Source organism: Sander vitreus, chromosome 11, assembly GCF_031162955.1.
Source record: "Sander vitreus isolate 19-12246 chromosome 11, sanVit1, whole genome shotgun sequence".
In the NCBI taxonomy this organism is placed as follows: domain Eukaryota; kingdom Metazoa; phylum Chordata; class Actinopteri; order Perciformes; family Percidae; genus Sander; species Sander vitreus.
The window spans coordinates 27,445,524-27,458,272 of NC_135865.1; the positions used below are offsets into that span (position 1 = coordinate 27,445,524).

Genomic DNA, 12,749 nt, shown 5'->3' on the forward strand with positions numbered 1-12,749 from the left:
AGGTAGGATGACAACCATTTTAAAACGGATCCAGACATCCCAACCAGATCACAAAGTCTATTTATCATAATGTTATGTGTCAAAAGCAGAAGAAAGGTCCAATAGGATCAAAACTGTATATTCCTTAGAGTCAGCTGACATAATATCACTAGAAACTTTAAGTGGAGCAGTTTCCGTAGAATGCTTTTTACGGAAACCAGACTGGAATTTGTCAAACAACTCGTGATTCTCTAGGAAAAGGGCGAGTTTCTCTGCTACAACTTTTTCTAAAATTTTTGACATAAATGGTAGTTTGGATATTGGCCTGTAGCTCTTAGGTTGTAGTGGATCCAAACTGGGCTTTTTAAGTACAGGCTTAACAACAGCATGTTTAAAAAAAACTAGGAATGACACCAGTTAAAAGTGAAGTATTAAGCATCTCAACAATACAGGGGCAAATGAAATGAGGTCACTAGATGGCGCTCTCTCTTCAACAAAGGGTTGAAAACACACTGAATTGCCATTCCTTTAACCTTTTTCTTTGATCAGAGAGCGCCATCTAATGAGCTCAGAAAATTAAGAAAATGGTTCACGAAGCTTCATCTCTAGAAGTTTGACTGCTGCAAACGTTCTTTGCACTGCACGCTTATGTTCAAACCCTTGTCAGATTTTTTTATGAAATGTTTTTTTATATTTCCAGCACTGGAATGCGTTTTTATCCGTAGCCATAGGGGCAACTCTCAGACAGCTTGAGAGGCAATTTAACAGTCAGACGCGTGGCGCTGCCAATTCAAACACGAGAACCAATCGAAAGCATCTGAATGGAAAAAGAAGACACTTTCACAATTATCCAAAGCAACAAAATTAATATTATTCAACATATAGCCTAGCTTTTTACAGAAAATATTCACCTGTAACCCCAAATGTCATCATGAACATTTTCATGGGTAACTGTAATTTAATTACACATTTTTTCTAAATAACTATAACGGATTACAGTTACCTTAATTTGTAATCTTTACCAAGTTACTATTAACTAGTTACTCCTCAACACTTGCACATTGTCTTCATTTGTAAAATAAAACTGGACACAAACCTTTCCCATGGTGGCTGTTGGTCAAAGCGCTTCCTGTGTTTTTGATCACCAAAGCCTAAGTCCATCTTTATATACAGGTGTGTTGTTATTCAGATGAGGCCTGGTGTCAGCAGAGACCCTACAGGAGTCTTCCTACTCCTGTTTGTCATGTCCACTGTTACAGACACTGTGCAGCTTCTAGCAAAAGCCACAACATGGACGGGCTGGAACAGTCAATGCTGAGCTCTTTTACCTATCTTCTGTTTGTTTTAAATCAGATAGAGTTGGTGTATCCGTAGAGTGTATCAAAAATATGTTGTAAATATGGGCAGATAGATATATGAATAACTGTAAACAGTGTTTTCTAAATATTTTCTGTACTGTAGCTACCATCAGTTACATGGTGTGAATAGTAGCTCCATTGTCACTAGAACAGAATAGAATACACTTTATTGTCCCTGATGGGAAATTTGTCTTGGACATAGTGCTACAATCTGTTGCTTCACAACATAAACAACGTGTAACAGAAAAAACATTCTATACAATAAAATAAAATCAACATAAAAATGAGATCAGCAAAGCGTCCTAAGACACAAAAGAAGGACACACATGACAGCACAGACAACACAACATCCTAAGAATTAACTGTAATAATTAAAGTGCTAAGACCAAAAAGTGCTGGTGTATAAGATTTACTATTGGAGTTCAGCAGCTTGACGGAAGTTGGAATAAATGATAACTTTAGTTTGTTTTACATCTCAGCACACGGAATCTTCTCCCTGATGGCAGAAGTTCATATTCAGGGTGTAGAGAGTCTGCAGTGATTCTTTCAGCTTGTTTTCTGACAGCTTGCTCGTACAGGCTCTGTATGGGCTTGTGTTGTTTCCTCCCTATTATCCCCAAAGCTGTCTTGTGTGTGCTGACCAGCCTGCTTTTTAGCTGCACTGTTAAGTTGCCAAACCATGCTGTGATTCCATATCTGATGATGCTCTCCAGAATCGCCTGGTAGAACATGAGCATGATCTGGCTGCTTAAAAAGTATAATATCTGCTGCAGTCTATTGCACAGGTGGTCAATGTGTGTTTTCCAGCAGAGAATATTGTCTATATGGACACCTAAGTATTGATGCTTTCTGTCATTCAGTCTGTGGGAATGTGACTGACAGACCAAAATAGAGGAAAATACCAAGGTTATTTGAATGTCCATACAATGTGGATCTCATAGAAAATAAATAAAACCAGCAATAAATACTAAATTCTTAAAGTGCCTCCTTTTTTGTTCTTGTGAAGTATGTGTGGTAATGGGGTCTTGTATTAATGTTGTGTTCACAACACACAAGTGAAGAGAACCACAATGCGGACTGTATTTAGAACACCTCCCGAGCAGGTCTGAGTACGGTTCGTTCAAGAGGGGTCGGAGTCCCTTCGGAGTGTTCACATATGCGCAAAAAATACTCACTAGGGCACCTGGGTAGCTCACCTAGTAGAGAACACGCCCATACACAGAGATTTACTCCTCGACAAAGCAGCTGCGGGTTCGACTCCAACCTGTGGCCCTTTGCAGCATGTCATTCCCCCTCTCTCTCTCTCCCATTTCATGTCCTCAGCTCTCCTATAGAGGCCTAAAACACCAACTAATAGGTATGAGTTCTTTTGGAGGGCCATAATGGACCAAGAGTGATAAGACTTATTCATGATCACAACAGAAAATAATAACAAAATAACAATAGTTTTATGTGTGTCCAAAAACGATTTCTTTGTACCCAAAATGTCTGTTTTACGAGCCCGTTGGTTTAATCAGTCAAAACCAAAATATTTATTCACAAGCACAGAGAAAGTTGTTTACAATAGATTCATTTATTATGTTATTTAAAACAATATCATATTGATTTTGCCAGGTCAATCTTTTTATCATAGCTGAATGAAACATCTCACTCCTTATTGTACCACATATTTTATTAACATTACCCCAAATAGATGTCTTTTAGAGGAAGGAAATGGGTGCTTTGGTGAAACTAATGTAAGTTAAATAGCATCAAATGAGATTCCTGATTAAAAATCTGTGATTCTGCGGAAGGACCCGGTGGTGGCGCAGGTGGCCCCCCAGTCACTGAACTTGCGGTACTCTCCGGGCCTCATGAAGTACTGCCGGCCGCGGTAGTTGGGATGCTCGTAGAGGGTCCAGTAGCCCTCCATGACGTTGCAAGAGTAGATGTCACGGCTGCGGAAATGATCCTGCACCGACTCGCAGTCATCGCTGAACTCCATCATCTGACCCTGGAGGTTGGGACGCTCGTAGATGCGCATGCGGTAAGGGCCCTCGCTGGTCTGGAGAAACACAGTTATGTGAAATACAAAGTTAGAACAGGAAGTGCATCAGGACAAGGAACTCCACTGTGTGTGTCTGAAGTGTTTCTTTAACCAGGATGCTCTTCTGTCTTATTTTGTCCTGAATCTACTCATGACAATTCAATTCAATTCAATTCAATCTTATTTAAAGTCAAATCATAACAGGGGTTATCTCAGGGCACTTTACAGATAGAGTAGGTCTAGACCACACTCTATCACTCAATTCCCCCCAAGCATTTGGTGCGACAGTGGCAAGGAAAAACTTCCTTTAAACAGGCAGAAACCTCAGTCAGAACGAGGCTCTTGGTGGGCGGCCATCTGCAGCTGCCGGTTGGGACACAGAGACACAGATACAGATATGGAGAAAAATGATTCATAATAGTTATAGCAGTTGTGCAGCTATGATGAACAGTGGCAATTATAGTAACAATAAAGATAATAAAACTATGGCTAGTAATAATAGTAGTAGCAGTGCAGGGCGTAGCAGGGCGTTGAGCAGGACCACGGCAGCAACCATCTAGTTTAGTATCTTGTGGAAGTTTATGTTTGGTAGGAGGATAAGCGGAAAAACAAAATATACAATATATTGAGTATTCTTTGCATTATGCAGACACAAAAAATACAGAAAACCGAACAAAGCGCACATGCAGGGACTTAAAAACACACATAACAAGTTGCTTCTCAGAAACAAAACATTATTTTTATGCATCTATAATCCTTAACCTCTAAACCATCTAAATCAAATAATATTTCATTAATTATTAGTTACTGTCTGAAGAGCTCATGTAAAACAGGGTTTGCACCAAGAAGCATTCATACCTCTTCATTGTCTCTGAGGTCCATACACGTCACAAAAACAATATAGGCTACATGACACAAAATATTGACTCACATAGGAGAAAGTACGACAGGAGCGGATGGTGTCGTTGTAGCCCATCCAGCGCTGGTAGTCTGGGTAATCTCCTCTGGTCAGGACGTACTGGTAGCCGGTGTAGTTGGGCTTCTCATACAGCACCCAGCAGCCGCTCTCCACCTTGATGGAGTTGCAGCGGCTGAAGTGGGGATGCATGTCAGGGCAGTCGATGTCGCACTCATAGGAGCGACCCTGGTAGTTCCTGTCCTCGTAAAATGTGATCTGAGGCCAGGAGAGGAAGCAGAAACGGGGAGAGATCAGCCACAGGGCACCATAACATTCATAAAACACTGAAGAATTACATACAGCATCTTATATTTACATTATAAACTTAAGGGCTGCAACTAACGATTATTTTCATTATTGATTAATCTGTTGATTATTTTCTTGATTAATCAATGAGTTGTTTGGTCTATAAAATGTCAGAAAATGGTGAAAAATTTTGCTCGCCAAGTACACAGAAACATACAGTTAAAAACAAGGATAACACAGTTAACATAAACATGCATATTCTGCCTTTTATACTGTAAGTAAAAGGACACAATATAACATAAACCAAAGATTTGAATCGCATAATCAATTAGTTGTTTGGTCTACAAAATGTCAGAAAATGGTGAAAAGTGTTAATCAGTGTTTCCCAAAGCCCAAGATGACGTCCTCAAATGTCTTGTTTTGCCCACAACTCAAATATATTCAGTTTACTGTCACAGAAGAGTAAAGAAACTAGAAAATATTCACATTTATAGAAGCTGGAATCAGAGAAGTTTTTTCATCAAAAATGACTCAAACCGATTAATCTATTATTCAATAGTTTATTGCCATGCAGCTAAGTTGCTAGGAATTTGGTGCAGTGTGCAATGTTTTAGATTTAATGGATTTTAGTCTTCTCCCCGAGGATAAAAGACTACAACTTACCGATTAATCTTTGCAGCTCTAATAAACTTTGCACAATCTGCAAGGGTTATGGTCATGCCAATGAAGAACATTTTATTGTTGCAGTAGTAACCATGTCCCTGCTGTATATACAAGAAGTTATTTAACTTCCTTTTTCTTTTTCCTGCATGCTGATTTTCTTCAACATAAAGCCAGTAAAAGAAGTCAAAGACAGTTTTAAGTGTAGGTGATTTACATTAGTAGTCGTAGTAGTTTCCCACCCAGGACATAATCATGATGTAAATAGCTAAACAGTTACAGCAGCTTTGTTAAACTGCTGCCTTTTTACCAAAGAGATCTGATATCTTTAGAAGTTGCATTAATCTCCAGTATTTTCTACATTGCTCTGGTTATAATTATAGTGTGTTCAACCATTTGCTAGCGGGTTTGTGAACACCATTATAGACAGAAAACATACCTTACTCATCCTGGAAAGAGTGCTGGAGCCAGTCACCTATGGTACCAAATGGTGGTCTCACAAAGCAGCACCAGAGCCCCGCTATATAAACCTCAATCAAAGGGTTAGCCGATCCCACTTTAGCTGTTTTTTCAATGAGCGGGGATTTAACGCGCTGGCATCGCTGCCAAAGGTCTTGATCCAGGGCATAGAGCAAAAATCCCTGAATCATCAATGCAAAAGTCCTACCAGGCAAATTACTGACCCACTGGGCCCTCTTTATTGATATGCACATCAGAGACACGTTTTATCCGCTAATCCATCATCAAGAGGATTAATCTTTCCACGCAGAATGTCAGTGGTCATCACAAAACAACACAGTCTTTAACCGTTGAAACCGTTAGTTGAAATTTGAACCTGTGGGAGCTGAAAATCTAAAAAACTTTATAGAAAATGTGAATATCTGTGTAAATAACAGGGAAAGAGCCCAGCTGTACTGTTGTCAATCAATTAATAATCATGTGGATTGGGTTACACCAGCTATTAATAAATCATTTCTTACATTTAAACATAGAAATTGGCTTGAAGGGTTAGTTTGGATCATTTGAAGTGTGGTTTTATGAGATACTTATCCATTACATGAAGTTTAAACATTGTCAGTGTGACAGTATAAAGTCACCAAAAAGCAAAGACAGCAGAAGTGAGAAACTCTTGTACTCAAACACTTTTTTCCCTCAAGAAATTAGATATAAAGTCAATCATGAGGACAAAAATTAACTGCAGGAGGGGGACTTCAGTCGTGCAGAGACTCCAGTGAACCTTCACAGTGCTCAGCTCTTTCCTCCGCGATCACTGTTGTCCTGAGAGTGACACAGAGGAGAGGTGGTGTTAGATATGGGTGGTGTCTGTTCAGATCCACAGGGTGGCAGTAGAGGTCTTTCATGCATGTTTAAACAAACACAGTTGTTCTTTTAAAACCTACAGTATGGCTTTTATCACAATAGCCTGAAACAAGATTTAGTCTAGTTCGGTTGTACCGTCATTTTCTAATTTCCCTTTTCCTCTGACATATTCTAGATTAAAATAATCATAAACCAAAATACAGCAGAAATGAGGATAATGTGGCTACTCACACTGAGGAAGGAGTGAGACGAGGAGGAGGAAGATGAAGAAGAGTGCACTGAAACTCGTCCAGGCAGGGCACTAGCCTTCTCCCTCTCAGACAGCCATCTTTTCAACTTTTGACCTATGAGAGATTTTTAAGGATTTTAAAATAACTGACACCTGATGATGAGTGTGATGATGAATAGATTAGGACAGAAAAAGCAAGTGGTGGAAAGTCGATTCACTCAAATACAGTACCAAAATGGATAGTTCAGATCTTTTGAAGTGTGGTTGTATCAGCTACTTCTCCATGGTCATAGTCATAGCTATAGTCTCATACAACAGTCATTTTACCTCGCGGAACACAGGAGTTGCTGATCTACCGCTGCCTTGATCGGTTAGTTTGTGTTATCGTGTGACTTTAGTGTTGTAAAAGGTTAGTTTGGATCCACCAAAGTCAGACAATAACACAAGCTAGCTAACTGATCGAGGCAGCGGTAGAGCAGCAACTCCTGTGTTTTGTCAAAGGAGTCTGGTGGCTTTGAAGAGAGCAGAGATAACGGCTTCAGTTCCCCGTCGTAAAGGTCTGTCAGACAGCAAGGTAAAGCGCTGAAAATATTCTAAATAAAGCATCCACTTAAACTGATATACATTTTTTCCCCCCTTTTTTTTTTTTCAAAGATTATTTTTTTGGGCTTTTTCGCCTTTAATGGACAGGACAGATGAGAAAGGGGGAGAGAGAGGGGGAAGACATGCTGGAAATCATCACAGGTTGGACTTGAACCCTGGACCTCTGCGTCAAAGCATAAACCTCTAAATATACGTGCGCCTGCTCTACCCACTGAACCAACCCAGCCACACTGATACACATTTTTTAGGTGTCTAAAATGCATTTAGCTGCTGCCACCACTTCTCCAAACTGGGGGGGGGGGGAACGTGCCGATCGCTATCTACTGTAGCTAACACACTGACTATGGAGAAGTAGCTCATCCAGCCCCACTTCAAAAGATCTGAACTATCCCTTTAATGTTAACAATTTTGTTCTCTCTGCAGAGCTTAATTGCCCCCCCCCCTCCCCTCCCAGAAGTTCTGTTTTGTATTTTTGCATATATGCATGTCTCAAATATTCATTCATATAGTCATCATTTCATGCCTTTTGCGGAGTGGGCTTCACACACACACACACACACACACACACACACACACACACACACACATAGAGAAATCAGCATTTTGAAAAAAATTAAATAAGAATGTAACAGAAAACATTTCAGCATTACTGGCTGACGTGTGCAACCTGCGATGACGGGTCATGAGTGAGTAGGCATTGTTTGGCTATAAAGAGTCACAGGCCAGATAATACCAGATAACTGTGTTTAATATTTCCACACACTTACTGTGCTTCTTGGAGTGGTACACCGCCTTGTAAGAGCCAAGCATTGCAAACGGATGGTAGGATAGAGTGAAGGGGTACACAATTGTTCCCTAGGGTTAAAAAAAAAATAAAAAAATGTAGAAGATTAACATTTCTATATGACCAGAATTATGCAAGACAAACGTGTACAAAATAATTGTTTCTGCTTCTTCTAAGCATGAGTGTAAAAAAAATTAGCCAGGATGCTTGCACCTTGGATTTCTGGTTAGAGTATGAAGCAGCTGGTTTACACCTGTACAGAGCCAGGATTTCCTCCACCGGCAGGCTGTTCTGAAGCAGGAAAATGCTGCAAAGGTAAGCCACTAGCAAACTGAGCTTTTTTCTTATTTGTAGGTATTGAACTTTACTGGGACATCAAGATGATTTAATAAAAACTGCATTCAAGTATAAATGACACTCACCATAATTATCCCAGCAAATGACGACAGGATCATGGCCTCTCGTTCTAAGCGATTAGGGTACTGGGCACTTCCTGAGCTGCTTGTTGCTCCACTGTGGTAGAGAGGAAAGTGGAAAGAAGTTTTATTCTAACAACTCCATACGTTGATGCAGCCAGAGAAACCCGACAAGTCGAGTATTTCTACCCAGGTAGGGACATCGAACTGAAATATTCCAGCCCTATTCAGCTTAAAGCAGTTTATAGGATCCACTATCACACACACACAACACACACTTTTTTTCTTGTACAAAGCTTGACTCTTATAGGATGTCTTTTTTTTTTTTTTTACACCCTTTCTAAAGTTCTCGACATTTTCCTAACCCCATGCCCCTTTACTGCCATCTTTGGTGTCGCCTGTTGAAGGCAGGTTTAAAGTGCTCCTTTTATGCTCATTATCAGGTTCATAATTGTATTTAGAGGTTATATCAGAATAGGTTTAATTTTCAAAAAACACCATATTTTTGTTGTACTGCACATTGCTGCAGCTCCTCTTTTCACCCTGTGTGTTGAGCTCTCTGTTTTAGTTACAGAGTGAGACCTCTCACTTCTGTTCCATCTTTGTTGGGAGTCGCACATGCTCAGTAGCTAGGTAAGGACTACTAGCCAGTCAGAAGCAGAGTATGAGGGCGTGCCCTGACAGTACCTAGATAAGGACTACTAGCCAGTCAGAAGCAGAGTATGAGGGCGTGACCTGACAGTACCTAGGTAAGGACTACTAGCCAGTCAGAAGCAGAGTATGAGGGCGTGCCATGCTAGCAGCTAGGTGAGCATTATAACGTGTGTTACAAAGTGACCACGTTTGTCTCTGAAGTAAAGGCTGGACTACAATAGAGCTGTTTGGAGCAGTTTGTGAACAGTGTTTTCTGTTGGAGATGGTAAGTCCCTTTGGGGTGGACTTTGGGCTTTTTCACTTTGTAAACCTATAAATTGCACAAAAATAACACAATAAAGGAAAGGGAAAAGCCAATAAGCATAATATGCACTTTAAAGCTACCCAGCAGATAAATTAGTTCAAATGAGCTTTACAGGCTGTAACATTTAGTTTAGTTTATTGGTTTACACATGTACAAAGTCAGATTAATATACACATAATAAATCAAATATTTGATAAAGAGATGCAAAACACCCTCAGAGGGGTTTAATCTGGGCACTCTCCAATGCATCATCCATTTAAAATAGAAAAAAACTGAAATACTGAAAAGAAAAGAAAGAGGGGGGAAAAAGCCCAAACTATTTTGTGATGCTTACACAATTATGCATCAAAAATGATAATCCAATAATATATTATTGTGAAATCAGCCATTCTCAATGAGTACTGTTACTTTTGGTACTTGAAGTATATTTTGTTGCTCATACTTTTGTATTTTTACTCAAGTAAGATTTTGTATGCAGAGCGTTTACTTATAACAGAGTATTTCCACACTGTGGCATTACTGTACTTCTTACATGAAATCGTTAGTCTAACTTGAGTCTATCAGAACACATGCTTACATGATGTCTCCGTCAAGCATGTCCCGTCCCTCTTCTTTGTCCAACCACCAAAGGGCAACACTAATGGCCAGGTCATAGTGTGCCTGTAACAAATACATAGCAACGTGACACTGAAGCACTTGTTGCAATGATTAATTGATTCATTTCTTAAAATATGTTGTTTGTACAGCTCAGCCCCTTAATTGTGTGTCTTCTATCCACTGATGTTTGCAGATGGGACATTTTGTCACAGCTCTGCTTCAGATAAAGACAACATGTCTAACTGTTTTTACCAGGTCATCCAGCATTGTGGAGGTCCCCTTCCCCTTTGGATCAAAAGAGGTTTCTCTCAGTTTCTGCCCAATGTAATCACCACTGTTAAGATTAGGAAAACAACGTCAGTTGGCATTTTAAAATGTGCTTTTTAACAATCTCTGTTCTTTTCAACAGCTACTCACATAAGCGCCTCAACATCTCTTTTCAGCTGCCTTGCCTCCATTTTCTGAAGGAATTCCTTTCATGTAGGACTCCTGCAAACCAAACAGGAAACACCTAAAAAGAACGGATGATGACTAGAACTGAGTGAAGTGGAAATCCAATGAAAACAAGTGATGAACCTGTGGCTAAAAGTTAGCTTGCATGACATTGTTAACCTAAACATAAGGGGTTAAGTTACTGCTGCATGTTCAAGACATGAACTTGACACCTTGGTGGTCCCACACGGAGAGCTACCAACAAATGCAACAACACAACAGTCTCGTACATCTAGTCCACCTTTGTGACAAGAGTGCAACAAATCCCAAACTGAATCCAGCTCTCCTGTGCAAACATTTTTTTTAATGAGCAGACAAAAAAACAAACAAAAGAAACAATCAGTGGCATATTTAAAACAAATTCATATACATGCAAGCATCTGTACTCACCACACAATTCTGTATGACCGTAAACAAGCTTACAGACCTTCAGTTTGCATGATGCTAAAAAACCGTACACGTGGTTGGCTACGGTCATGCAGCACTGCATATGGTAACCCTTCGGGGGGAACACAAGCCTTTGACAGCGATGTGGAACAGACTTCTCAGGTGTACAGTCTGAACTGAATCATTTATGACCAACCCCCTGTCAATCTCTGAAACCATCACCAACCAGATAATACTGGGAAATAAGTGGAACAGTGGTTATCATAGAACATACAGAGTAGTGTCCATGTTTGTACACACAAATAATATACAAAGAATATAATATACAATCTAAAAATGGTAACCAGCAAACAATGTTTGAAGTGACTCAAAAGACCAAGATCAAAAGGACTTTATTAATCTTAAGAAAACCAACAACTTAAAATAAACCAGGTAAAAAAAATAAAATAATAATCAGTCCATAAAAATGGATTCATCCAACTTTGGATTGATCTTCTTCTGCGGCTTCTTCTTCTTTTTCTTCTCGTCCTTAAACATCGGAGAACTCAGAAACTCGCTGTCTGTGAATTTATCTCCACGCCTCATTTTGCTGAAAGAAATACAACAATTAGGCGCTGCTGTTTTCTGGTATAATCAATAATGAAACAGGGTCGCGGCCACAGGTGACGGACAAGACTTCCTCACCTGTTGAGGGTCGGCTCCTTATAACTGACGACGCCTTTTCGTCTCCTGGTTCTCCCCCCATTTTCCCTGTCTGGGGTGTTCGTCAGAGATGTCAAGACTCTTCCTGCTGCAACAGAATAAATCAGAAATAAGTTGACTTTTAACCCCTTAAGTTTAGTTTTTTCTTTTTTTTTTTTAAACATAGGGTTAGGTAGGTTTAAAAAAAGGCACAAACAGACTAAACTTAAGTACTTGCATGTTTTATATACTACAACACAGAAACACCCAGGTTTCATTTCAATGTCAGTCAATTTAATATGAAAAGTATTATTTATTAAAAATCAACAGCAACATCTGTTACTCTGGATGATACACAACCCATCAACCTTTTTTAACTGGAACTGCTCAAATAAATCTCTCTCTCTCTCTCTCTCTCTCTCTCTCTCTCTCTCTCAAAACCTGAGTAAATATATCTAACAATTAGAGCCCGATCGATATATCGGCGGGCTGATATTATCGGCCGACATTAGGCATGTTCCAAACTATCGGTATCGGCATTTATAATGGCCGATAAATGAATATTTAAAAAATAAAATAAAAACGGACGAAACACCCTTCAACCATGTTATGAGTGTTGGCGTTGCAGTTTGTCCACCAGAGGGCGCTCTACACTCGTGTTTAACCCTTTAAGTTTCATATCTTAAGGTTGTATTTTTATACATTTTATTTATCAGAACTTACATGTATTTTGATGTTCTGTTGTGACAATAAAACAAAACACGTTTATTTTTCAAACTGCATTATCATTATTTTAGTGAAGACTCAAAAAGGTATATTTTTGGTATCAGTACCATAACTTTTAAACAATAACCAACCTCAGATGCCACCAAAATTAAAAGAAGAAGTCCTTGCAACCATTAAATACTGTAATTTGCACTGACTACATCTCTACATCCATCACGGTGTTTGTTAAACTTCATTACTTCAGTAAATAACTATTTTGCATTCAAGATACCTCAACAACGCTGTCACATTTGAGTTGTTGGTCTGCAGTAACACTAGAAAACATACCA

General features: G+C 39.4%; 2 protein-coding genes across 2 annotated transcripts; both read right to left on the reverse strand.

Moving 5' to 3' along the window:
* Positions 1 to 3,105: 3,105 nt before the first annotated feature.
* Positions 3,106 to 12,058, reverse strand: LOC144525619 (gamma-crystallin M2-like). Its single transcript, XM_078262601.1, has 3 exons — positions 12,038 to 12,058; positions 4,295 to 4,537; positions 3,106 to 3,381 (listed from the first exon to the last, which is right to left on the reverse strand). Exons 1-3 carry the CDS (start codon positions 12,056 to 12,058, stop codon positions 3,106 to 3,108), a joined length of 540 nt encoding a protein of 179 aa, XP_078118727.1.
* Positions 6,476 to 11,454, reverse strand: c9h2orf80 (chromosome 9 C2orf80 homolog). Its single transcript, XM_078262602.1, has 8 exons — positions 10,552 to 11,454; positions 10,387 to 10,468; positions 10,115 to 10,197; positions 8,586 to 8,676; positions 8,377 to 8,454; positions 8,147 to 8,234; positions 6,779 to 6,891; positions 6,476 to 6,505 (listed from the first exon to the last, which is right to left on the reverse strand). The coding sequence occupies exons 1-8, from the start codon at positions 10,590 to 10,592 to the stop codon at positions 6,476 to 6,478; spliced, it is 606 nt and encodes a 201-aa protein (XP_078118728.1). The 5' UTR covers positions 10,593 to 11,454.
* Positions 12,059 to 12,749: the final 691 nt, after the last annotated feature.

Coding starts and splice junctions, on each gene's coding strand:
- c9h2orf80 (XM_078262602.1), bottom strand. CDS start 10,592: ATGGAGGCAAGGCAGCTGAAAAGAGATGTTGAGGCGCTTAT. Junction 10,469..10,551: donor AGAGATGTTGAGGCGCTTAT/GTGAGTAGCTGT, acceptor TAATCTTAACAG/TGGTGATTACATTGGGCAGA. Junction 6,892..8,146: donor GTACCACTCCAAGAAGCACA/GTAAGTGTGTGG, acceptor AATCTCTCATAG/GTCAAAAGTTGAAAAGATGG.
- LOC144525619 (XM_078262601.1), bottom strand. CDS start 12,058: ATGGGTTGTGTATCATCCAGA. Junction 4,538..12,037: donor TGGGTTGTGTATCATCCAGA/GTAACAGATGTT, acceptor TCCTGGCCTCAG/ATCACATTTTACGAGGACAG. Junction 3,382..4,294: donor CCTGTCGTACTTTCTCCTAT/GTGAGTCAATAT, acceptor GTGTTTCTCCAG/ACCAGCGAGGGCCCTTACCG.